Below are 25127 nucleotides of genomic sequence, written 5' to 3'. Positions count from 1 at the left end.
TTTAGGGCGCATATTCGGTCGCTTCAGGGCGTAAACCTCATAGAATTAAGCCTCACACATAAGCCTCAAGGCGTTTTGATAGTGTTCGCCCCAAAAGAGCTTTTTAAAACACCGGTAAGTAACGATCACTCGAGGCAAAAGTTATGGTTCCTACTTTTAATATCAAATGAATATCTTAAAATACAATGTCCTTGTAAAATACTATCATAAAACATAGGATATAAACTACAAAGTGTATATGTTCTAGTTCTAACCACTGAAAAATCAGTCAGTGATTGTGAATGATTGATTTTTTAATTTCTTTGACCTTGATTTCACAAGAGCAAGTCAGAGAGATTGAGAAATAGAACTATCTGTTTTAATTCGTTCTCAATAGGTAGGATAGGTTCAACAATGGGGTCTTTGAACATAGAGAAGAAGACATGTGCAAATCCTCTAGTTATAATCCTACTTGTGTGTATTTTCCTTCTTGGGATCTCCTTCAACATGAGTCTTATTTTTCCATTTTACACGATCAATTCAATCTTATCAATATTCCCATCTTGTGATATGACAAATAATCAAGATAGTTCATATTTTGTTGAAGCAAAAATCAAGCAATTAGCTCCATCTCCTCCTGTTAATCCTTCGATCCCACGATTCGCTTACTTAATTTCTGGATCAAAGGGTGATCTTGAAAAGTTATGGAGTAGTCTAAGAGCATTGTATCATCCATGGAATTACTATGTTATTCATTTGGACTTGGAATCACATGTACAAGAGAGATTGGAACTTGGTTTAAGAGTGGAAAAAGATCCAATTTTTTCCCAAGTTGGAAATGTGCATATGATTACTAAAGCAAATATGGTGACATATAGGGGACCAACTATGGTTGCTAATACTCTTCATGCTTGTGCTATTCTACTTGAGAAGCATAAAGATTGGGATTGGTTTATTAATCTAAGTGCTTCTGATTATCCCCTAGTGACTCAAGATGGTCAGTTCTATGGTCTTTTAGCTCTCTCTCCTTCCTTTTCCTTTTTATTTTTATTTCTTATAATTTAATTAGACGGAGAATCTTTCGGTCCGGAGGATTTACCTCCCTTAGCAGGCTTAGGCTTATACTTTCGAGCTTTGAAAATGAAGAAATTCTTAGTAGAAATACTTTACCTTTCTTAGTTGATTTACACTGCGCAAATCCTATTAATCAGTCCACCTTTTGATAGGGAGTTTGTTTACTTCTCTTAATGGGCATAAATTGTTCGAATCTAGATTTACTCAGGCCACCTCTTGGTAGAAATCATTTTACCCCATAGTGAGTCTAAATTGCATGAATCCGATTTTGCCACGACATCTTTTAGTAGGGCATGCTTATTGGCCTACACGGCCAGTACACGAATTAGAATTAGTCAGATCATTGAGTTTCGAATATTGGAAAAAATAACTAACACATATTGTTGAAAGTAAGGATATCCTACAAATTTAGTTTTCTCATACCAGAAGTTTCTTTGGTTTACTTTTCGGTCTCACTTATTTTATTTTTTTAATGTCTCGCTTATTTATTCTTCTGTTTTTTTTGTTTTTTTTTTTTTTTTTAGAAGATATGTTTGATTTCCCTTTTTTTGTAGATCTTCTCTACACATTTTCCGATTTGAAAAGAGACTTGAATTTCATTGAGCACACAAGTGAGCTAGGTTGGAAAGAGTATGTTCTTAATTCTTCTCTGTTTCTCACTTTGACCTCTTGTTGTTGTATTTTACCATTTGAGCTTTAATTTGCAGGACAGGAAGGGCAATGCCACTTATTATAGACCCTGGGCTGTATAAAACCACAAAGTCTGATATATTTTGGGTCACACCAAGAAGAAGTGTTCCCACTGCCTTTAAACTCTTTACTGGTTAGTTTGGACAATGTATTTTGCCCAATTGTATATGCATTTTTAACGTTGTTAACATATGTTCATGCATCACTACTACAAATAGAAAACTGAAAATGCTATGCCAATATACTTCAATTCGATGCCATAAACTATTGCATTTTAGATTGTACATTCTGGTTTTCCCATGATTTGAATATGTTGTACAATATAGTCTATGTTTGACTGGACACGCAGTTTAAAAAAGACTAAAAGACTTTTGGTACACACTTAAAGTACACGCAGAATGTTAGGATCGCAATAATCAGGTGTCATGCGCAAGCTAGCAAAGCAAATATTGAATTTTTGGGACAAGTGTTATGTTGTCATTTGTGTGTACCTCTTTGTGAGATTGTTCTCTCAATATTTTGTACTTTCTTTTATATAGTAGACTGCTCATCTCCGCCTATTGACGTAGGTCAATTGACCGAACCACGTTAAATATTTGTATCTCTTTTGATATATTTCTCTTTTGTTGTTTGATTTATCGGTCGTTCAATATTTGCAAATATATTGTGTCTGCAAATGTTGCATATACCATCAAATGAATTTTGACTTACTCGGTATCACTATACTCTGGTTTCCTTGCCTATTTATTATGTGATAACACTAGTTACTATTTTTACCAGGTTACTGATAAAATAATTTTTATAGAAATTTACTTGTAATTACCTTATAAATGACATGATTGTATTAAAATCTTTTATATTCTGCACATCAAAACTTAAACTCTGAAGCATATTACAAACTTGATTATAGGTTCAGCTTGGATGATCCTTTCACGTGCATTTGTGGAATACTGCATATGGGGATGGGATAATCTTCCTAGGAACCTACTTCTATATTATTCAAATTTTGTGTCCTCTCCAGAAGGCTACTTTCAGACAGTTGTATGCAATGCACAAGAATTCTCTTCAACTGTTATTAACCATGATTTGCACTATATTTCTTGGGATGTCCCTCCAAAACAACATCCACATACTCTTTCCCTAAATGACACTGCAAAAATGGTTGCAAGTGGCGCGGCGTTTGCGCGCAAGTTCATGAACGATGATCCTGTTTTAGACAAGATTGATATGGAATTACTTAACAGGAGTAATGATAGTTTCACACCTGGTGGTTGGTGTGCTGGAAATCCTCCTTGTTCTAAAGTTGGAAATCCAACAAAACTTAGACCAGGTCCAGGGGCTCAAAGGCTTAGGAGACTTATTGGTAGACTAGTTTTGTCAGCTAAATTTAGTCAAAACCAGTGTAATTAGATTTTCCTTGTCATTCTACCCCTATTTATTTTTTTATAATATTATATACTGAGACAGTGAGACGAGCTTAAATGGTATAACATGGACGATGAGGATACATATAGTGAAAACAACGTGCTTGGGATTGAAGAACAGAAGTTGTCGTTGTTCTATCCCTGCTTGTTAATTGATCCAAAAAAACCCGAGGGGAACATTACATTGACAACACATATCAACATTTGAACGTCTTGCATAAAGTTAGTCGTATCATTGCCATTACTTTGGTGTCAGCGTTCCCATGGATGGTTTTTATTTACTGCACAAAAGTAATAAAGCTAATTATATAATGGAAAAACAACTCAACTAGGCATATATATTATAAAAAGTATAAACGACAATACATGCTAGATCTTACCCCAAAAAAACGCAAGTAAGCGGCCACATGTATAAAATTGCTATATAACTATAGCCGCGTCACAACTCACATTACATAATATTCACGTAACACTACTTAAAAAATAAAAAGTCAATTTTCCTACCATCATAAGATATAAAGATAAACTGTAATGTGTCACATGGTGAAACATCAAATATTCGGTTGGATCTTAAACCAATAGACTTTTTGAAGAAACATATCTTCTATGTTCTCCTTTGCCTTTGCCTTTCTCAATCAATCTTAACAGGCGGCAGGCCAGCAGATTAAAATATAACACTGAAAATGTTACCATCAACTAGCTAAAAATAACAAAAAGCAAATAAAACAATCAAAACAGATTCAGAAATGAAATGAAATGGAATAGAATTATCACATCTCACCAGCCAACAACCTCCCATTGGAAAGATGTGCTCCATAACTTAGTAGTTATATAATTTGTGCATGCTTTATGTCAAACCAATTGGCTGGTCATGAACAGCATAAACATCTTAAACAGAATATGTTGGAAAATGAATGCGCTAAGACGACATCAGGCCAAGATCTAACATTCCGGTGAATTTCTTAACAACTTCAAAATTATAGAATATACAAACAGAACTAACACTTGCAACTCTTCACTCCTCTCCAAAACCAATATTTATTTACAACACTTTCCGCTATGAGACAAAATCTCATACTTCCAGAGAGTTGCTTCCGCTATGAACTAACTGCAAAAATATTTGTTTCTTGATGGCAACTTGTTACCATGGGATTGTATCTAGTTTATATCAGCTACAACAATATATGTTGGTGTAATCCCCTCATTTACCCGTGCAAAACTCTTCCCCTTCACTCCTTTCCTCTTCTTAAAGTAATGGTCAAGACTTTAGGGACTTGAACCACATTAGACCATCTCCAAGAGCTTGATATTTCCCATAGAATTTGCAGCAACTAAGGTAGAGGACTGACCACGCCAACACACGGATGAGATGAACTGTGCACTGTCGTCCACTTCATCACCAGAAAGCGGATCTGTGCTATTAAATTTAAATGATAATGCGGGCATAGGAAAAGCTTTGTGGTAGATGACAACCTGCAGCATGACACAAAGCACCAAATCCGCATTAATAATGGAAAATTGAGCAGTAAATCAGCACTAATAGCCACCATTTGGGTGTTAGTTTTCAAATTCAATTTTGGCAGGAAATTTGGTTAGAATTAGTTAGACAATTTCCAACTTAGTTCTCTAGTATAATTTACCTGTAATCATTCATTTGGAGCTCATCCGAAACAATAACACACATTTTAGCTGTCAATCTTTTGATTTGTACTCAGAGGCTTCCCCTTACCTGAGCTATTCAACCCTTTCCCGAAATTCCTCTCTCCTGAAGGTTATTTTTTCCACCTTTATTCATTTGTTTGTATCAATTGGTATCAGAGCCATTCAATCGTCACCTCAAGCTTTTAAGATTCTCCTAGAAACACGATCGACCATGGACATGAGGGAGCTGGAGTTATTGAAGAAATAATTCGGAGATCTAAAGAGGAGACAAGATGAGGCGGAGCCTTGGAGCAACGGTAAAGTTGTCCTTGTGTAACCTATAGGTCACGGGTTAGAGCCGTGGAAGCAGTCACTAATGCTTGCATTAGGGTGGGCTGTCTACATCACACCCCTTGTAATGCGGCCCTTCCCCGGACCCTGCGTCAACGCAGGATGCATTGTGCACCGAGCTTCCCTTTAAGAGGAGACAAGATCAATTGGTGTTACAGCATATGCAATCAATTGCAAAGCTCATGGCTAAAATGAAAGCACAAGAGAGAATGAAGAATCTACAGCACTTCGAAGGGAATACTTCAACCATCTAGGAGTTTGAGAACCCTGTTTCTTGGCCGCACCAGCAAATAGATTAACGTTTCAGTCCATTCACTTCATTCATCTGTGAAGGTCGACATTTCCCTAGTTTTGATGGGTCTGATTTGAGGACGTAGCTGTATAAGGTGGATCAGTTCTTTTCAATTGATGTTGTACCCATTGGAGCAGAGAGGGTCAAGGTGGAAGGAGTCCACTTTGAGGGAGCAGTAATCCAATGGCACGCCTTTTATGCGTGGAAGGAAACATTTGGATTATTTATCCTGGGACGAGTATGTATTGGGCCTAAATGAGAGGCTTGGCCAAGAGTATGATGATCCTATGGATGAAATGAAGAATTTGAGGCTTGATAGGAGCGTTAACGAGTACCATGGTGCTTTTGGTCGTGTTCGCCAAGTTATCTCTCTCCCACTTATGCAGTTAGTTGTTTCTAGCTGGTCTGAAACAAGACTCATTTTATCACATTCAATCATCATATTGTCACACCTCCAGTTCGATGAATATATAGGTCTATGTACCCCTCGGAAAATGTCATCATTTCTAATCTTTATTCAATCCTTGTATGGCAACATATCCATCTTAACATTCACATTTCTATGACATTCATCTTGTTTGTGCATATGTTGAGTCCCGAGAACCAACATGCACTCCCATATACCACCATGGTTCCCTTTCGTTTACGTTACTGGCCTTTCACATTGTTTGGTATCTTCGTATCGCATATTACTCCTATACCACTCCTCCATTTCAATCATCTCTATAAAAAAAATTCTTAAGTAGCCTGCTCTTGCATTGAGGACCAGTAATGTTCCCATACTTAAGTTAGCACCTTCTTGGTTTGTTTACAGCTGGCATGGCTTCAGATGAAGCGACCTCCAAAAGCTATGGCTTTTCTCTTAAGGATATAAGATGGACATGAAATTAGGTGACTAGGGGAAGTCAATGACCAACTAATCAGATTATATTTGGCTGATTTATGTGAACTTAGAGCAACAAAAAACGCAGCCTGGTGCACTAAGCTCCCGCTATGCGCGGGGTCACTTGCATTGAGGACCAGCAAGTTACTTAAGTTGGCACTTCAGATGAAGAGACGTCCAAAGCTATTCTCTTAGGGATATAAGGTGTACATGAAATTGCCACATGGTGCAAGAGATCAACTTAAGGTACCAAGGGGGAACACTCTGGGGCATATAAACAGCTATCGCTAGGTATACATGCAAGGATATAATTGTCCGATTAGGGGTGGTTATCCCGTTGATGGTACACATGTCAATGTATATATAGTCTAGGCCAATCAGGATGTTGTACATGCTCAATATGATCCAAAGGCATATCTATACACGTTTAGTATAGTACACAACGACAATTGCTACATGGTGGAATATGCACAAGGCCCAACATGTCATCTACAACATGCAGACTACAACCTGCCTTGAGGGTGCCGATGCCAAATTTTATTTCATAGGCAGCATAAGTGGAAGTTTTGACCAGTTTGTGCTTTCTTATTTTTGCTTCACCACATGGAATTTATTGTTAAAAGTGATTTCTACATGTAGAAGCAGTCTAAGACTCGGAACAATCAAAGAGTTAGGCCAGTATAATAAACTGTGTAAAACTATCTTAGTACTAACTTAGCATCTAGAACCAGACATACTGAACTACTAAAACACAAAATAATTGCATGACCTTACATTTTGCATTTTGCATTTACAGTCAAACTTCTCTATAACAACCATCATCTATAACAACACTTCACTATAACGGCCAAGTTTTCTATGTAACCAATTTTTCATGTTATGTTGCATATATGTTCTCTATAACAGCACTTCGCTATAGCATCCAAAAAATGTTCGGAAAAGACGAGGCTGTTATAGAGAGGTTTGTATGTATTAACTATAGAGATAGGCTTTCCTTTTAAATAACTCCTTCAGAGAAATTATAGATAAAAATATGATGCACCCAAGAATCACGGATGTGGAATATATGCAGCACTGATATCCAGTAGGGCTGTATCACCAGGTCTTGGACTAATTTCAAGCAATCGACACTTTACAAGATGACACAACTTAAATGGAATAATTTAGATAATCACTTGGAAATTCTTCACCTATTGAATCTCCGTGTGAAGCATAACCGAAATAACAATGAAGTTGAGTTGTACATGAAGTGGACTCATTTCAACAAATCAGCAATCATAACAAAATGAACTCTTTTGAATAGTCGGCAATTATAACGAAGGTTTATTCTTCCGCGCCAAAATGAGCACAAGTATATTTTTGAGGGTAGAGATGTCTAGTAGAACCCCTATTTTTCCTCTAAAAATTCAGTATTGAAATGAAATATCCGAATTGAGCAGAATATGCATAGATGATTCATATAGCCGACCCCAACTTGTTTCTGATGGAGGCATAGTCAGTTGGCTGATTAACTTTAGTGCATATGTAACAGGGAAATGGTCATTGCGAATCAAGATGGTATGTTATAAATGTACAGAAAGTAAGTGTTTTACGCTGAAATACACTATCACTACTGTGTCATTTATTTAATTTATTTATGGACTGCATTCAGCAACTTCACCACTATGTTTAAAAGTAACTTGAACTTGAACACAAACTACAGCCTCATGCATCTGCCTTAGATATGATGCTCAAAGATCCAGTTTTAGTCAAACAAGTTATCCTTATATATGAGATGTGAACAAACATTTTCTGTTACAATCTAAGTATTGCTCAAAACTCATTTATAATGCAATCAAGTACTCAAGTAAAGATTCAACTTTGCGATAGTAAATGATACCTCATTTGTCTCTGAGCCAGTTGCTATGTAACCATCAGCTACAGATAGGCCAACGAAGTTCTGAAACAAAGAAATGCTTTCATCAGTAGCAAAGTACGTTCAAGCACAATTATGTTACCATGGAAGGGAAGATACAAAGTACAAGTCAGAAGTAACTTGTAAGCAGTGGCGGAGCCAGAATTTTGGTTAAGGGGTGTCAAAATATATAAAAGTAAACATACCAGAAAATTAAGAGGAGTCAATACATAGTATATATACATATAATTTATTTTTTTACCTACCTATACAGCGTATTTTCCGCGAAGGGGTGTCATCTGACACCCCTTCCTATAAGGTGGCTCCGCCACTGCTTGTAAGAAGAAACTAGAGACATGATTTGGTTACTAACAATCACATCTTAAAAAGAAGAAATTGGAGGTAGTGTTGATGATACAGAAAATCATTTACCCTTGAGCACATACACGCCTTTTTATGTAGATGCATAAGCTTACATTAGGAAATCAATACAAGTTTCATGCCAGTACTCTACCATTTGAATAAGTGCAATAAACCCATGGTGTATAAAGAGAGTACAATATGACATAAGAATGCTTGACAAGCCTCACAGGCTTGGCTCGAACTCTGATTGTCTAGCTATTCTAGACAAGCTCGAACAAGAAATTCATTAAGCTTATGCTACGTATACACACAGTTTATCCCTTCCTTTGTACTCCTCTTTTTCTTCATCTACTTTTCTGGTTTAGGCCCTGTTGCCGCTCCCACCCCACTTTCTTTTGTCAGCCTCTCTCCCTCCATTTCTTTATCCCACAACGACAAGCTATTCAACTCTCTGTTTCTAACTCATCTTCTGTCATAAAACTGGAATAGGAAGGTCCTCATAGGTAGATTCGTTGCAATTGGGCCCATAGGTAGATTCTACCAAGGGCTGTAAACAAATCAAGCTGTTGGTCAAACTCAACTTTGCTTGTGGTATCTAAGGGAGAATCAAAACTGCATTTGCAGTCGTAAGGAGGATTGTGGTTATGTTTGGGAGAGGGAAGGGTTGAGACCAGAGGCGGATGTAGTGTAATGATTATGGGTTCAACTGAACCCATAACTTTTGACGCGGAGTAAAAATTTGTATGTAAAAATTCATTAAAATTACAAAAATAGTAGATATGAACCCATAACTTTAAAAATTGAACCCATAGGATTTAAATCCTGGATCCGCCTCTGGTTGAGACTCATTTGGTGCTAGACTTCTAGCATGGGGAGGATTAGGCGATATGCTAGCAGTATACTAAGAGTAGATGATATGCAGAGGATCAAACAGTTCAAAATTTGATAATGATTTTTTCAAACTTTTTAAAGTAATTTTTCCACCAAGAATTTGTGATTCACAGCATTTTGAGCTTGTACTACTAACAAACAAATATCCTATCCAAGTTTAGCACAAATAAAGAATACGTTAAATAACTACGAAACTATTGGGTCCATCCCATGGCCGACGTGAAAGAAAATGAAGCTTCTTTTTTGGTTTTGTCAAGCCAACCAATTTAGAAGTTCAATTTGGGCAACTAGCTTTTGTAGTGAATATTGATGTCATTGCATACATCAATATGGGCATTCTTCAACTATAAATAGGTGCCTATACCTTCATTTCTTTTGAGTGTTTAGTGGTTTTGGAGTATTTTACTCGGTACCACAAATTGTAAAATCCTCGCTATAGTGAAATCAGTTGCTCCTCTTGGGCCGTGATTTTTACCTTATTCAGAAGGGTTTTCCACGTAAAAATCTCGGTGTCCTTGTTTCTCTTATTATTACCGTTGGTTACAATATTTTAGTAATCCGCATTTATTATAGTCATATACCGTGAATATTATTTTTGTGGGAGTTAATTTTCCCAACAACTGGTATCAGAGCAGAGGTTCTGCTCATTCACATAAATATTATTTACAATCAATTTTACTCTGTGACAAAAAAAAATATCAGGAGTAAAGTATGAAATAACAAGATTCAACGGTAATGACGGTTTCTCCATATGACAAAGAAGGATGAAGGATCTGCTCATCCAACAAGGGTTAGACATTGCACTAGGTGCAAATGAGGCAAAGCCGGAAACCATGAAAGACGAGGAATGGGCAAACATGGATAAGAAGGCGGCTAGTGCAATCAGACTGCACTTGTCCGATAAAGTACTCAATAATGTCGGGGATGAAAATAGTGCACGTGGTATTTGGAAAAGACTAGAAAGTCTGTACATGTCCAAATCCTTAACAAACAAGTTGTTTTTGAGAAAGCAACTATATGCCATCCATATGAGTGAAGGTACAAATTTCTTGTCCCATTTAAATATGTTCAATGGATTAATCACGCAGGCAAACCTTGGAGAAACAATCACTGAAGTAGATAAGGTTATCATGCTTCTAAACTCGTTGCCATATTCCTATGATAATTTGGCAACAATCATCCTACATGGTAGAGATACCATCGATTTAAAAGAGGTCACATCAGCCATCCTACTCAATGATAAGATGAGGAAGAAGCCCGAAAATCAGGGGCATGCTCTTATCATGGAAAACAGAGGAAGAAGTTTTTATAGAGTATCCAGTAGCCGTAATAAATCCAAAGCTCGTGGAAAGTCCAGGAGCCGGTCAAAGGGTAGAAATTGCTACAGTTGCGGTCAACCCGGTCACTTCAAAAGAGATTGCCCAAAGAAAGGTCGAGGCGAGAGCAATGGCCAGACGAATGATGACAACACAACCGCTGCAGTGCACAGCGATAATTCAGTGGTTCTCTTTGTTCACGAGGAGTAGGAATGCATGCACTTAGCAAGCCAAGAGTCAGAATGGATGGTTGATATAGCAACATCCTACCATGCCACACCGGTAAGAGAATTCTTCTGTAGGTACAAAGCAAGAGACTTTGGAATGGTCAAAATGGGAAATACCAGTCATTCAAAGATTGTGGGGATTGGCGACATTTGTATCAAGACAAATGTCGGATGCACATTAGTTTTAAAAGATGTGTGACACGTACCAGATATGCGAATGAATTTGATTTTAGGGATCGCTCTAGATCGAGACGGGTACGAGAATCACTTCGCCAATAGAAAGTGGAGACTCACCAAGGGATCATTAGTGATTGCTAAAGGAGTTGCTCCCTACACATTGTACAAGACAACCGTTGAGATATGTGAAGATGGATTACATGCGGCTGTAGATGATATGCCTGCGGATTTATGGCACCCGAGATTGGGCTATATGAGTGAGAAGGGACTGCAAATCCTATCCAAAAAGTCACTCATCTTATTTGCAAAAGGTACAATTGTGAATTCTTGTGATTATTGTTTATTTGGAAAACAACACAGGGTATCGTTTCAAGAAACTCATGGAAGAAAATCAAATATACTTGATTTAGTATATTTTAATGTTTGTGGTCCAATGGATGTAGAATCAATGGGAGATAATATATATTTTCTCACATTTATTGATGATGCTTCACGAAAATTGTGGGTTTATTTCTTGAAAACCAAAGACCGGGTATTTCAAGTATTTCAGAAATTCCATGTTCTGGTGGAAAGGGAGAGGTCAAAAATTAAAGCGTCTCAGGACAGACAATGGAGGAGAGTATATTTTAAAGGAGTTTGAAGACTATTGCTCAAGCCATGGAATCAGACATGAGAGGACAGTTCCTAGAACCCCACAACACAATGGTGTAGCTGAAAGGATGAATCGCACCATTGTCGAAAAAGTGAGAAGTATGCTCAAAATGGAAAAACTACCTAAGTCATTTTGGGGTGAAACATCTCGCACAACCTGTTACTTGATTAACAAAAGTCCATCAGTTCCATTGGAGTTTGACATTCCAGAGAAAGTCTGGACCAACAAAGAGGTCCTACTCCCATCTGAAAGTGTTTGGATGTAAAGCTTTTGCACATGTGCCGAAGGAGCAGAGAACGAAGTTGGATGACAAAGGTATTCCGTGCATCTTCATCGGTTACAGAGATGAAGAGTTCGGCTACAGATTGTGGGACCCATAAAGGAAAAAGATCATCAGAAGCAGAGATGTGATCTTCAGAGAAGATGTGGTCGGGATTGATAGTGATCAATCAACAAAGACCAAAAATGATAATGGTACAATTACTAACTTTGTTACTACTCCTACTGTACATGTACGTAATCCTACCACAGGTGAAGAATGGCACACGGAAGGTGTAGATGAAGAGGTTGCTGAGCAGGGGAGTACCCTAGTCCACAAGAGGAAGAAGGAGAGCAACAAAAACAACAAGAAGGAAAACAACCATTGAGAAGATCTGAAAGAGAGAAGGTAGAGTCCACAAGGTATCCTTCTTCGGAGTATATCCTCGTCACTGATGAGGGGAGCAGTGGCAAAGCCAGAAAATTCAACAAGGGTGTTCAAACATTTGCTAGTGGGCTATGTAAGGGTGTTCAAAGTCTATTTTTAATCAATAACAAGTAATATTTTACCTTATACAGAGTATAATTTTCCGGCCCTTGGAAGAACGTAGCTTCGCCCCTGAGGGGGAGCCAAAGAATTTCAATGAGGTGTTATCTCATCCGGAACAAATCCAGTGGATGAAAGCCATGTAAGAAGAGATGAATTCTTTATAGAAGAATGATACGTACGAACTGGTTGAACTTTCAAAAGGCAAAAGATCGCTCAAGTGCAAGTGGGTCTAAAAGCTCAAGAAAGATGGAAATGGCAAGCTGGTCAGACACAAAGCTCGATTGGTGATAAAAGGTTTCGAACAGAAGAAAGGTATTGATTTTGATGAAATTTTCTCACATGTTGTCAAAATGACTTCTATTCGAACAATCTTGAGCTAGGCAGCTAGCCTAGATCTTGAAGTGGAGCACTTGGACGTGAAAACTGCGTTTCTGCATGGAGATTTGGAAGAGGAGATCTATATGGAGCAACCATAAGGTGTTGAAGTAAAGGCGAAGAAACACATGGTGTGCAAGTTGAAAAAGAGTCTCTATGGGCTGAAACAAGCACCTAGGCAATGGTACAAGAAGTTTGACTCATTCATGAGAAGTCAAACGTACACAAAGACTTTTTCAGATCCATGTGTATACTATAAGAAATTCTCTAACAATAACTTTATCATCTTGTTGTTATATGTGGATGACATGTTGATTGTAGGACAAGACAAGAAGTTGATTGCCAAGTTGAAGGAAGATTTGTCCAAGTCATTTGACATGAAAGACTTGGGTCCAGCACGACAAATTCTAGGAATGGAGATTGTCCGAGATAGGACAAATAGTAAGTTGTTGTTGTCACAACATAAATATATTGAACGTATACTTAAACGCTTCAACATGATGAGTGCTAAACCCGTTAGCACGCCTCTTGCTGGTCATATGAAGTTGAGCAAGACAATTTGTCCTACAACAAAGGAAGATAAAGAAAGTATGGCTAAAGTTCCATATTCATCTGCCGTCGGGAGCTTGATATATGCAATGGTATGTACCAGACCTGATATTGCTCATGCTGTAGGTATTGTTAGCAGGTTTCTTGATAATCCCGGAAAGAAACATTGGGAAGCTGTAAAGTAGATACTTAGGTATCTAAAAGGAACCTCACATGAATGCTTGTGATTTGGGAGATCAGATCCAGTCTTGAAGGGCTACACAGATGCTGATATGGCAGGTGATCTTGATAATCGTAAATCTACTACAGGATACATGTTCACTTTTTCAGGGAGAGCTATATCATGGCAGTCGAAGTTGCATAAGTGTGTTGCACTCTCTACAACTGAAGCAGAGTATATTGCCGCTACCGAAGCTGGAAAGGAGATGGTTTGGCTGAAACGGTTCCTTTGAGAGCTTGGATTACATCAAAAGGAGTATGTCGTCTATTGTGACAGTCAAACTGCAATAGACCTGAGAAAAAACATCATGTATCATGCAAGGACGAAGTATATCGACGTGAGATATCACTGGATTCGAGAAAGGATAGAGGATGGATCTATGCAGGTCAAGAAGATCCATACAAGTGAGAATCCTTCGAATATGCCGACCAAGCTGGTACCAAGAGACAAGTTCGAGTTATGCAAAGAACTTGTCGGCATGCACTCAAACTAGAAACTCAGGTGTTACCTCTTTCAGGTGCATGGACTGGAGGGGGAGATTTATTGGATCCATCCCATGGCCCATGTGAAAGAAGATGAAGCTTCTTTTTTGGTTTTGTCAAGCCAACCAATTTAGAAGTTCAATTTGGGCAATTAGCTTTTGAAGTGAATATTGATGTCATTGCATACATCAATATGGGCATTCTTCAACTATAAATAGGTGCCTCTATCTTCATTTGTAAACACACCAAAACAAAGAGAAAGAGAGTGATTTACAGAGTAAGAAGCAAAATACTTTGAGAGGAAAAATATAGAGAGTTTGAGCGGTATTGTAGTGAGGTGGAAAAATCAAAAGAGGGTTATTTCTTTTGAGTGTTTAGTGGCCTTGGAGTATTTTACCCGGTACCACAAAGAGTGAAATCAGCTCTTCCTCTCGGGGCGTGGTTTTTCCCTTCTTCATAAGGGTTTTCCACGTAAAAATCTCGGAGTCCTTGTTTCTCTTATTATTACCATTGATTACAGTATTTTAATAATCCGCATTTATTATAGTCGTATACCGTGAATATTATTTCTGTGGGGGTTAATTTTCCCAACAGAAACAACCCAAATAATCCTATCGATCCTATACTAGAAACTTGTGAGTGGGGCATGGTTGGGAAATTGGCAAATTCATCTACACTCAAACTTTGAGCTCACATATCAGGTGAATAGAATTCACAATTGTAGAGAAACTTGCTGAAAGATATAACCTTTATAGATATCAAGGGAGTACCTCACCTTCTTTTTCTTTAAAGAGAAAAAAGAAGGAAAATTTTATGAGAAAATTGAACTCGTGAAGGATGTAAATTAGATTTGATTTAACTTAATTGTATGGGAAACTAAGATTTCTCTAACTATACCCCTGAGAATGTTCAAAGACAACATACTGTTCAATGAGGTCACGAAACAAGATCGTTATTCAGGTGATAGGATCAAAGTACAATACCTTTACATTCATATGACCGGTATATGACTGAAGAGGAGAATCAAGAACACGAGACGTGCACGATGACAGATCCCAGAGCTTTATCGTATTATCCGTAGATGCAGACACAAGAGTTGTTGAATCTATGAACTTGACATAGCTCACTGTCTTGTTGTGCCCAACTAATGTGCATAGCGGCAATTTTGAGTTTCGTAGATCATAGTAATATATCTTATGATCTGCTGAACCAAAAGCAAGGGCCCGACCAGAATCAACAGGGAACTGAACACAGCAGACGTTGGCTTTTGTTTTTATGGTTCCAACACTTACTCCCTGCAGCAAACCAGGTAAGAAAAACCAACTTATTACACATCCACATTCTATCTATACAACAATAATAATTAGATGACTGTAGTACATTTAGTTTTAAAGCTGACATCCACCAAGTGCAAAAGTAGAATTGCCTGATTGATATTCCAAAGCTTAACAGAACCATCATCGCTCCCGCTCGCCAACATGGTTGGATCTGCTACGGAAAAGTCAACAGACCAGACGCGTTTCAAATGCTCTCTCATCTCCATGAAAAGCTGACTTCTCGTGACATCCCATACCTGTATCATATTTACAACTTTATTTTGATTCTGTTAAATATAACAATATATGATGATCATGAATTTGACTTACCTGCACCACACCTTCAAAGTTACTTGAGGCGAGCTGGCTCTTGATATAGCCATTCCAACATATACTGCTTAACTTTGATCTATTAGCCATTTCAACGACTGGATAGTGTATATCACGATCCGCATTTAGAATTGAGTTATATTCAAAAACTTTGATCTTCTTATTTACGCCGGCAGTTGCAAAAAATTCACCATCACGATCAAAACCGAGAGAACATACAAGATTGGATGAGTTTAGAAGATCCCCTTGCCTTAAATCTGCCTTCACTTCTAACTTGCTAAAAGAAAAATACTTGCACAGACCCTCTAAGTACGAATTGATAAATCCAATCTCTCCATCCTCCTTGCACCCTCTTTTTGATGACAAATTACTCAGAGAACTCCTTTCAGTAGCTGTACCGGAACTTCTACATTCCGTACTTGTTTGACAACGTCTACTCGTAGGTTTGTCCATTGTTTTAACAATCCTGCGTCTTGTCATGAAATAAGCTGTCTCCAATTTTCTGAAGTTCTTCATCAACCGGGAACTTTTTGCTAAAATGCTGCCTTTATATTCAATTTGCCTTTCGGGTTTCTGGCTTTCATCTTGATGACCATCGGATTCCTCTCCTGTGCCAAGCCTAAATCTCTTTCTAGATCCAGAGCTCCCGGAATCATCATCTTCAGTAATATCTGTCCTCCGCGAATTTAAGCGCTTAGCTCGTTCTAAGCTTGAGCCTCCTTTTATCTTAAGGGTTGTCTGCATCTTAGACGCCTCTTCTATATCAGACGATACAAAAGAAACAATTTCTTGCAAATTTTCCACAGCTTCCTGCTTTCGCTGTTGGATTAGCAAAAGGAACTCCAGCAATATTTCCTGCTCATCTATTTTTTCTCTAAGCTCTATTGCTGCTTCACGTTCTTCTAAGTCATGTCTTGGAGTTCTAAGGAATTCACTTTCTAGCAACTCGCTGTCATCAATTGAAAAGAACAAATGAGGAGAGACTGGGAAAGAATCAAGGATACTGGTGTAAAAACAGTACGGATTAAGATGATCAATTGCATAATATCCATTTTAATGAAAATTCGCTGAAAGAAGCAGAGATAGTAGAAAATTCAAGAGAGTGATGAGACGTCCGAAATGCATTTCATCATTAGAAAGGGACTCACAATATTCAGATAGTACTCATTAGTAGATACCTCTTTTGTGTCATTATTATCTATTTTATTTTACTATCAACAAGTCTTTAGAATTCTTTTCCCTTACCCTTCTTTCTACTTTGGATGAAACAACGCACATCCTTAACAATAATCAATAAGGTTCAAGATAGACATTGAACCGGAAATCAGCAATGATTTTGCATATTATCACTGAGACAAGGCCTTAAGAAGAGATTGCAAGATGCAGAATCAAGCTGTCCACAATATATAATTATGCGTGAAATCTAGTGCTGTCATATCTTCAACTATAGGCACCCTCGGTAGGTGTAATTAGTTTACTTTCTCACAATGTATATGATCTTACTCCCAAGACGTAAAGCCATTGCATCAACCAATTTTCTTAATGAAAAAAAAAGGGAGGGTACTGCTGTTGCAAGACATGTAATAGTTTTTCTAGTTTGATAGCAAAAAGACTAGAAACAAGGTTCTCAAGGATGATGTTATAAATCAGAAGTAAATATTAGAAGACTACAAGCTGATTAGGTTGCACAACAAATCGAGAATGGAATGCGTTAAGGGAAACTTTCCGAGGCAAGAAGAATAAACCAAGTGGGCGTGATAAAAGAATGCTCACCCCATTTTTGGCCGACTACTTGGTTCCGGGTGTAATAACCATAAGCAAAATGAAGCTTCTTTAGGCCATTTCAACAACAATTGTGGGGGTAGGACACGATGTCTTAAACATGACATAGTTGCAATTTTCTCATCTGATGAGTTGAAGGTACAAAATAGCTGCTCACAAATTATAAGCATCAATAAGATAAAAACATCATCATAGAGGACACTAAAATTTAACTAAACACACAAATTTTGCTAAAAGCTACTAAGTACTAACCTCAAAGAGAAGGACTCCGAGTCGATAAATGTCCGAAGCACAAGTGCTTGGAGCTTCATCAACCTCTTCTGGACTATTATACCAATTAGTTTCCAAGTGCAATATCTGTTTCATAGGAAAAGTATGCTTCTTTTCTTCAATTTGTCTGTTCTTATTAGCTTCCAAAGTCTGCACCATATGACCTGAACTTGACTGCAAACAACTGCTATCAGATACTATGCCAGATTCAATAGGCAAAGGAGAAGATGAACTATTTAGCCCATCTTCACACGAATCGGACCCCGAATCAGAGCAGGATGCAGATTCAATAAAAGCAACACGGTTGAAAGAAGACATGACAAAACATGATGGTCTTACATTATGAACAACTATCCCCTGAGTATGTGCCAAGTTTACAATCTCTACAATTTGAGTAAATATGTGCAAACATTCAAGAGCATCAACATTTCTCTCTGGATTGTCCAACCAATGTCTCAAACTAACATCTTTACTACTAGTACTACTACCTATTGTTCTCCTGCCTTGTTGATCTTTAAGACAATTCACATCAGAAAATCCAGAATCATAACAAAATCTTGAATTCCTATCCACAATACCTGAAGAATTCAAACCCCTTGAATTTTCAGACCTCTCCCTACCAGACTGAGATGAGCCCTCCATTTTTTATCCACGTATAATTGCATGTAGCACAAAAATCAAGAAACTGTGAAATTCTCAAGACTCCTTTTACTTCCGACCTGGGGCAGAAAATCTACTAAATATGTACAAATATTAAATTTCAAATCGAGCTCATAAACTCCTGTATGATTCCAACATAGCCATGTTGAATCAAGAACTCATTTTTACAACACAAATAGTTCAAATCATCAACCCCACAAAATTCTGTGATATCAGTTATCTTTCCTTAAACAAGCACAAAACCTACCTATTTTTTTAACAAAGAAACATTAGATATCTGAGCAAAGACTAAACAGCACCGCCAAAAATAATATCAGCAGAAAGAAGCTTAGTTTGTACTACTACTATATCAGCTAAAAGCAAACAAAAAAACAAGAACCACACAGCAGATACTGTAGTTTCAGAAAATACAAACATTTTGATTTATTTTATTGTAAAGAAGTACTGTGTATCTTATAATTCATCGAATCCGTTTGACTGAGCACAAAATTTGTAGGAAAAAAAAAAATTAAAATTTGTGATCTTAAATAATTTAAAAAGACCCTCAAAGTATTTGTATGGTTATAAAAATTTATAAAATTATAAGTTTAAATAAAAATTATTTTTAAATTTAAAAAAAAAATATTTTTTTTAAAACGAAGTAAATAGTAAATAGTTTCACGTAAACCTAAACCGAGCCAGTACTACAGCCTCACAAAATTAGGTGAAAATCTTTTCCTTTTCTGACAGGATGTATGAAAAGAAAACAAGTCTTTCCATATATGGAAAAAGGATAAAAAAATATAAAAAGAAAAAGGGGTTTATTTTATTAGAAGAAAAAAAAAAAACAGTGCTACTGTACTGGACATTAATTTAGTGATGTCAATTGATTTTTATATTACTCAAAGGGGTCCACTCATTATCTACAATCCACTGATTTTAGCTTTAATTACATCTCATATACGTGGCACATTCATATCCTCAAAGCTCTCTTTCAGTTAGCAGTGAGGCCAAATAGTAATGCAGCTCACCTCCCTGTGGACCAAATTTCAAAAACAAAAAGAAGTGTTTCCCGTACAAATTTATATAGTGTTTGACTGAGCACCACATTTAAAAACAAATTAAATTTGTAATTTAAAATAAGTTACATTAATAAAATCAAATATACAGACAATTCATTGAACTGGGTTTTATTTTTTATTTTGTCACTTTATCTCAATCTTGTTTCATTTTGGTCCTTCAACTTTATTTTTTATGTTTCATTTTAACACAAAAAATTTTATCCGACGTAAAAATGCAGCGCATATACATACTTATTTGACCAAATACATAGACAACCCATTAAACTTCTCCATTTTTTATTTTGGTACTATATCTCAACCTTATTCCATTTTGATCCTCCAACTCTATTTCTTATGTTTCATTTTAACGCAAAAACTTTTATCCGACGTAAAAATGCAACGCGTATACATACTTGCTTCTAATGTGTAACAACCATCCAATTAGATTTGGACACTTGTTTTTTTTATCATTGTCATCTAGGTTTAATCATCCACCACCACCACCACCACCCCCAAATATTTTTTTACTTTTTTTTTTAATTTCAAATTTTTGTTTTTTTCGTTTTTCTGCACCCCCTTCCCCGGGGAAAATATATATATTTTTTATATATTTTTAGTTTTAGTTTTTTCATCTTTCGATTTACAGGTTCGAAATTTTAAAAGTTTCAAAATTATGAGTTTGGAGCTTTATGTGTTTGAAAGTTTACGGGTTCGAAAGTTCGCGGTTTCGAAACTTTAGCGGTTCGAAAGTTTATGAAATTTATGGGTATTTCAGGATATGCATGCACACACGTTTCATAAAATATAAAATTTATTTTAAAATATTTTATTTTTAAAAAAAAAATTACGAAACCGACCAACTTTGGTTATTTTTTGGCGCAAAAATGCAGAAAATTCTTTTAGTGTCCCGCAAAATTTATTTTTTAAGAAATCGACTGAAATCGGTCAGTTTTCATATAAACAGTAAATGGGGAAGAAAATAATAGGGGAAGAAAGTTGGGGGATTAAAAATGAGGCCAACAATTATTTTATTACTGTAGGAAAAGAAATTTTGCCATAAACAATCTGCCTCACACTCCTACCATGTGACTAGTCAGCTTTCATGTTAAAATAAAACATAACAAATAGAGTTGGAGGGCCAAAATAGAACAAGGTTGAGATAGAGTGCCAAATTAAAAAATGGAGCCAAGTTCAATGGATTGTATATGTATTTGGCCTTTATGTTATTACCGTTGGAGAATGAAATTTGCCCAAAAAAATCTCCCTCACGCGCCTACAGGGTGAGAGGTAACTCACACTCTGAATCTAGTCAACTTTTGTGTTAAAGTGAAACATAAGAAATGGGGTTGGAGGGCCAAAATGGAACAAGATTGAGTTAGAGTGACAAAATAAAAAATTGGGCCAAGTTTAATGGGTTTTCTATGTATTTGGCCTAGTAATAATTTATATAGCGTTGCTATTGAAAAGTCATCTTCCTATGGACCAAATTCCATAAAAAGTGTTGCCATTATAATTTATATGGTGATATTGATTGGGCACATAATCTTTTAAAAATAAAAAATATGTAGTATAAAATAAATTATAAATATTTCTATGGCTTTAAGTCTCTCAACTAAATTAAAATAAAAATATAAAAAAAAAATTAAATGAATAATATTTACATATAGTTTTTTTAAACTGATTAAAAGTAATAAATTGAGACATAAGGAACAATTTTTTTTTAATAACATCAACAGGTTGAGTACTGTGAGCATTGAACAAGGACCATTGATTTTCAAGATGACGAAGTATTCATTTATACTACCTTGAGTTTCTGGATTTTTATTATTAAATTCTTGTGGTCATAGTGTTGAACAAGAGTGGGCTGCTCTCAGAGGCGGATCCAGGATTTAAAGTTTATGGGTTCCTATAACGACCTTAAATAAATATAAAATAAGTAAATGAGTTCACAATTAAATATTTATGGATATTTAGTGAATTTTGTAATATATATATAGGGTATATACAAAAGCTACTGGGTTCCCGGGAACCCACATGTAATAGGCTGGATCCGCTCCTGGTTGCTCCGGTGGTGAGCACCCTCCACTTTCAACCGAGAGGTTGTGAGCTCGAGTCACCCCAAAAACAAAGTGGGAAATTCTTGAAGGGAGGGAACCGATTTTCTATTGAAAATAACTTCTCTATCCCAGGATAGGGGTAAGATCGAACACACCATCTTCCGCGGAATAAAACGTGCAGGTGTAAACTAGTAGTAATATTTTATGAGGCAAAGTGATATTGAATAAAAAATTGGGTACCGATTCTACGTCATCGCTTAGATAGAACTGTTGAGCCACTTGGAAAAAAAAACTAAAGATAAAGCAATTGAGAGGTTAATTTCAGATTTGATTCATTTCATTACTTTAAACTAAAAATGGCACTTTTTTTTTTCTTGAATCCTTTTAAACCCTTGTCAGCATATTGGTTCAATAGAATATATAGCATTTCATGCAGTCGAATTCGAATCAGTCTCGTTACGGTTTGATGTTGGGTTTACAAAATATTCAGCCTTAGATTTGTTCCAACTCTATGAAAATAGCAGCTATGCCCAAATTGTACTTCTTTATTAAACGGATATGCACAATATTATAATATGAAATACTTATAATTGATCACGGAATGTGTGTGACTATATTGTACGTCAACAACAATAAACTCAGTGTAATCTCACAAGTGGATTTTGAGGAAGGTAGTGTGTACGCAGCCTTACTCTTACCTTGCAAAAATAGAGAGCTTATTTCCGATAAATCATCAGGATTATATTGTAAGTAAGAGAGAATAAGGGCTAGTCTCTGTTAGGATGACTGAATAGTCAAAGTATAGAGTAATATTCTGGAGATCTTGGCTTTAATTCCAATTATTACACCGTTATTTGCTTATCAGTGCTTATGTATATAGCGGATTGCTTATGGAATTCTACTATCGCCACTCGATTCCACGTTTAAATTTGAAGCTGAAATTTTGGGGAGGAATTTAGAAAGCTTATGTTGAGATGGAGAAGGAGTTAGATCCTTTGTTGTCGGACAAAGTATATTTCGAGAATTACAATGAAACATTGAAGGATATACTATAATAAAAAAATTATGTCAAATTAAAAGTGCTTATAACTGAAAATTTAGGAGTTTTTGGTGATTATTTACCAACTTTGGTGACCAAACTATAAATATTATTAGAGCAAGTTTTAATTTATGTCCCATTTTAACTTATATAAGCACTTTTTATATTTATCAAATTTAAACACCCTGGTAATATGTTGAAGATGGTGTCGATTTTAAACTAATATGTCATAAATACCCACTTCAGTTATGTTTTTCTGTCTTCGAGAAAATAGTTTAAGTGAAAAGAGGTCATTTTTATGAGCTGAAATTCTAATAGTTATATAATGATTGGGATGATTTGAGTTTACTAAGTCATACCATGAAAGTTTGGGAGAGGGGTGAAAATGAGGGTGAGGAGGACGGTGTCTATATCCGACAACCAGTTCGGGTTCATGACGGGTCGTTCAACCACGGAAGCTATCCACCTTATTAAGAGGTTGGTAGATCAATACAGAAATAACAAGAAGGATCTGTACATGGAGTTTATTGACCCAGAGAAAGTATATGACAAGGTCTCTAGGGAGGTTCTCTCAAGATGCCTCGAGTCAAAAGGTGTGACAGTAGCTTACATTAGAGCGATCAAGGATATGTATGACGGAGCTAAGACTCGGGTTAGAATAGTGGGAGGCGACTCGGAGCGTTTCTTGGTTGTTATGGGGTTACATCAAGGATCTGCACTCAGCCGGTTCTTATTTGTCCTGGTGATGAACGCACTGACACAACATATTCAAGGGGAGGTGCCATGGTGTATGTTATTTGCTGATGATATAATTCCGATTGATGAGACGTGAGACGCTGTTAACAAGAGGCTGGAGGTTTGGAAACAAGCCCTTGAGTCTAAGGGTTTCAAGTTGAACAGGACTAAGACAGAATACCTGGAGTGCAAGTTCAACGCCGAGTCGAGGGAAGTGGACATGGACGTGAGGCTTGGGTCATAGGTCATCCCCAAGAGAGGCAGTTTCAAGTACCTTGGGTCGGTTATCCAGGAGGACGGAGAGATCGACGAGGACGTCACTCACCGTATAAAGGTGGGTTGGATGAAATGGAGGTTAGCATCTGGAGTCCTATGTGACAAGATGACATTGATACTCAAAGGTAAGTTTTATAGACCGGTGGTTAGACCGGCCATGTTGTATGGGGTAGAGTGTTGGCCGGTTAAGAACTCACATATACAAAAGATGAAAGTAGCAGAAAAGAGGATGTTGAGTTGGATGTGCGGGTACACTAGGATGGATAAGATTAGGAATGAAGATATTCGGGAGAAGGTGGATGTGGCTCCTATAGATGACAAGATGCGAGAAGCGAGGCTCAAATGGTTCAGACATGTGCGGAGGAGAAGCCATGATGCCCCGGTAAGAAGGTGTGGGCGGTTGGCTTTGGCGGGTACGAGAAAAGGTAGAGGGCGGCCTAAGAAGTATTGGGGAGATGTGATTAGGCAGGACATGGAGTGGCTTCAGATTTCCGAGGACATGGCACTTGATAGGAAGGTGTGGAGGTCGAGCATTAGGGTTGTAGGTTAGGAGGTAGTTGATTATTTTTCTACTTCGTTCAAGGCATGAGATTAGTCTGATAGGGTTTGTCTTAGGCTGCTAGTGGTTAATTTTGTGTTCACACTATTCTTCCATTTTTCATAGCATCGGGCCTTATTTATTGGTTATTGTTATTGTGTTTCAACTATTTACCGGTTTCTTTAATGTTGTTATTATTTCTATGATTTCTGTTGATGGTACTGATATATTATCTCTTTTTGTCTTTTTCGTTTTCTTGAGCCGAGAGTCTATCGGAAATAACCTTTCTACTCTATCGGGGTAGGGGTAAGGTCTGCGTACATACTACCCTCCTCAGACCTCTCACCTTCGAGATTTTATTGAGTTGTTGATGTTGTTAGGATGATTTGAGTATTTGACTATTTAACTAGAGATTTGTAACTTAAGTAGTTTTGTTACAAGCTAGAAGAGGAATGGAGAAAGCTGACGATTACATGAAAGTTCGTACTATCTACGTGGAACTAAAAAAATGAGGAGGTAATATCATTGTTCTCCGCACAGCATTCGCAATCATTCTGTATAAATAAAAAATTATTTTCTCTTTATCCTAATTTATGTAACGTATTTATAACTTATTTAAATTATAAATTTTATATTTTAAACTTCTCACCTAATCTATACTATATTAAAAGTACGAAAACTCTTAGCGAAATATCGTTCGCCTTTTTTACCCTTAAAAATCGACTTTACACTAAATAAAATTGTAATTTAAGTTGCCTTCCTAATATTTAGGAATGAACATTCAATTACCATTTAT

At 36.8% G+C, this 25127-nt stretch overlaps 2 protein-coding genes across 5 annotated transcripts; one reads left to right on the top strand and one right to left on the bottom strand.

Moving 5' to 3' along the window:
- Positions 1-177: 177 nt before the first annotated feature.
- LOC107773924 (beta-glucuronosyltransferase GlcAT14A-like) lies at positions 178-3395 on the top strand. The gene is made up of 4 exons (XM_075242168.1): positions 178-976; positions 1608-1683; positions 1761-1876; positions 2654-3395. The coding sequence occupies exons 1-4, from the start codon at positions 394-396 to the stop codon at positions 3151-3153; spliced, it is 1275 nt and encodes a 424-aa protein (XP_075098269.1). The 5' UTR covers positions 178-393; the 3' UTR covers positions 3154-3395.
- Positions 3396-4106: 711 nt separating this feature from the next.
- LOC107827325 (protein SPA1-RELATED 3) lies at positions 4107-19494 on the bottom strand. 4 transcript variants are annotated; one of them, XM_075242167.1, is made up of 8 exons: positions 18565-19494; positions 17969-18160; positions 17708-17865; positions 15935-16883; positions 15715-15861; positions 15272-15583; positions 8214-8273; positions 4107-4640 (listed from the first exon to the last, which is right to left on the bottom strand). In XM_075242167.1, the coding sequence occupies exons 2-8, from the start codon at positions 18143-18145 to the stop codon at positions 4452-4454; spliced, it is 1992 nt and encodes a 663-aa protein (XP_075098268.1). In that variant the 5' UTR covers positions 18146-18160; positions 18565-19494; the 3' UTR covers positions 4107-4451. The 4 variants fall into 4 exon arrangements, 3 of the variants coding, with proteins under 3 accessions (XP_075098268.1, XP_075098267.1, XP_075098266.1); XM_075242166.1 differs by having other exon boundaries at positions 18326-19391; XR_012704466.1 differs by having other exon boundaries at positions 15669-15861; positions 17969-19485.
- Between the last annotated feature and the right edge of the window lie 5633 nt (positions 19495-25127).

The sequence above is a fragment of the Nicotiana tabacum genome, chromosome 21, assembly GCF_000715075.1.
Source record: "Nicotiana tabacum cultivar K326 chromosome 21, ASM71507v2, whole genome shotgun sequence".
In the NCBI taxonomy this organism is placed as follows: Eukaryota; Viridiplantae; Streptophyta; class Magnoliopsida; order Solanales; family Solanaceae; genus Nicotiana; species Nicotiana tabacum.
Note: the sequence above shows the minus strand (reverse complement) of the source record. Positions and strands in the feature narration are given on the sequence as shown.

Coding starts and splice junctions, on each gene's coding strand:
- LOC107773924 (XM_075242168.1), top strand. CDS start 394: ATGGGGTCTTTGAACATAGAGAAGAAGACATGTGCAAATCCTCTAGTT. Junction 977..1,607: donor TCCCCTAGTGACTCAAGATG/GTCAGTTCTATG, acceptor CTTTTTTTGTAG/ATCTTCTCTACACATTTTCC. Junction 1,877..2,653: donor TGCCTTTAAACTCTTTACTG/GTTAGTTTGGAC, acceptor ACTTGATTATAG/GTTCAGCTTGGATGATCCTT.
- LOC107827325 (XM_075242165.1), bottom strand. CDS start 18,628: ATGGAGGGCTCATCTCAGTCTGGTAGGGAGAGGTCTGAAAATTCAAGG. Junction 17,866..17,968: donor TCGGAGTCCTTCTCTTTGAG/GTTAGTACTTAG, acceptor ATTTGTGAGCAG/CTATTTTGTACCTTCAACTC. Junction 15,862..15,934: donor ACTTTGAAGGTGTGGTGCAG/GTAAGTCAAATT, acceptor AATATGATACAG/GTATGGGATGTCACGAGAAG.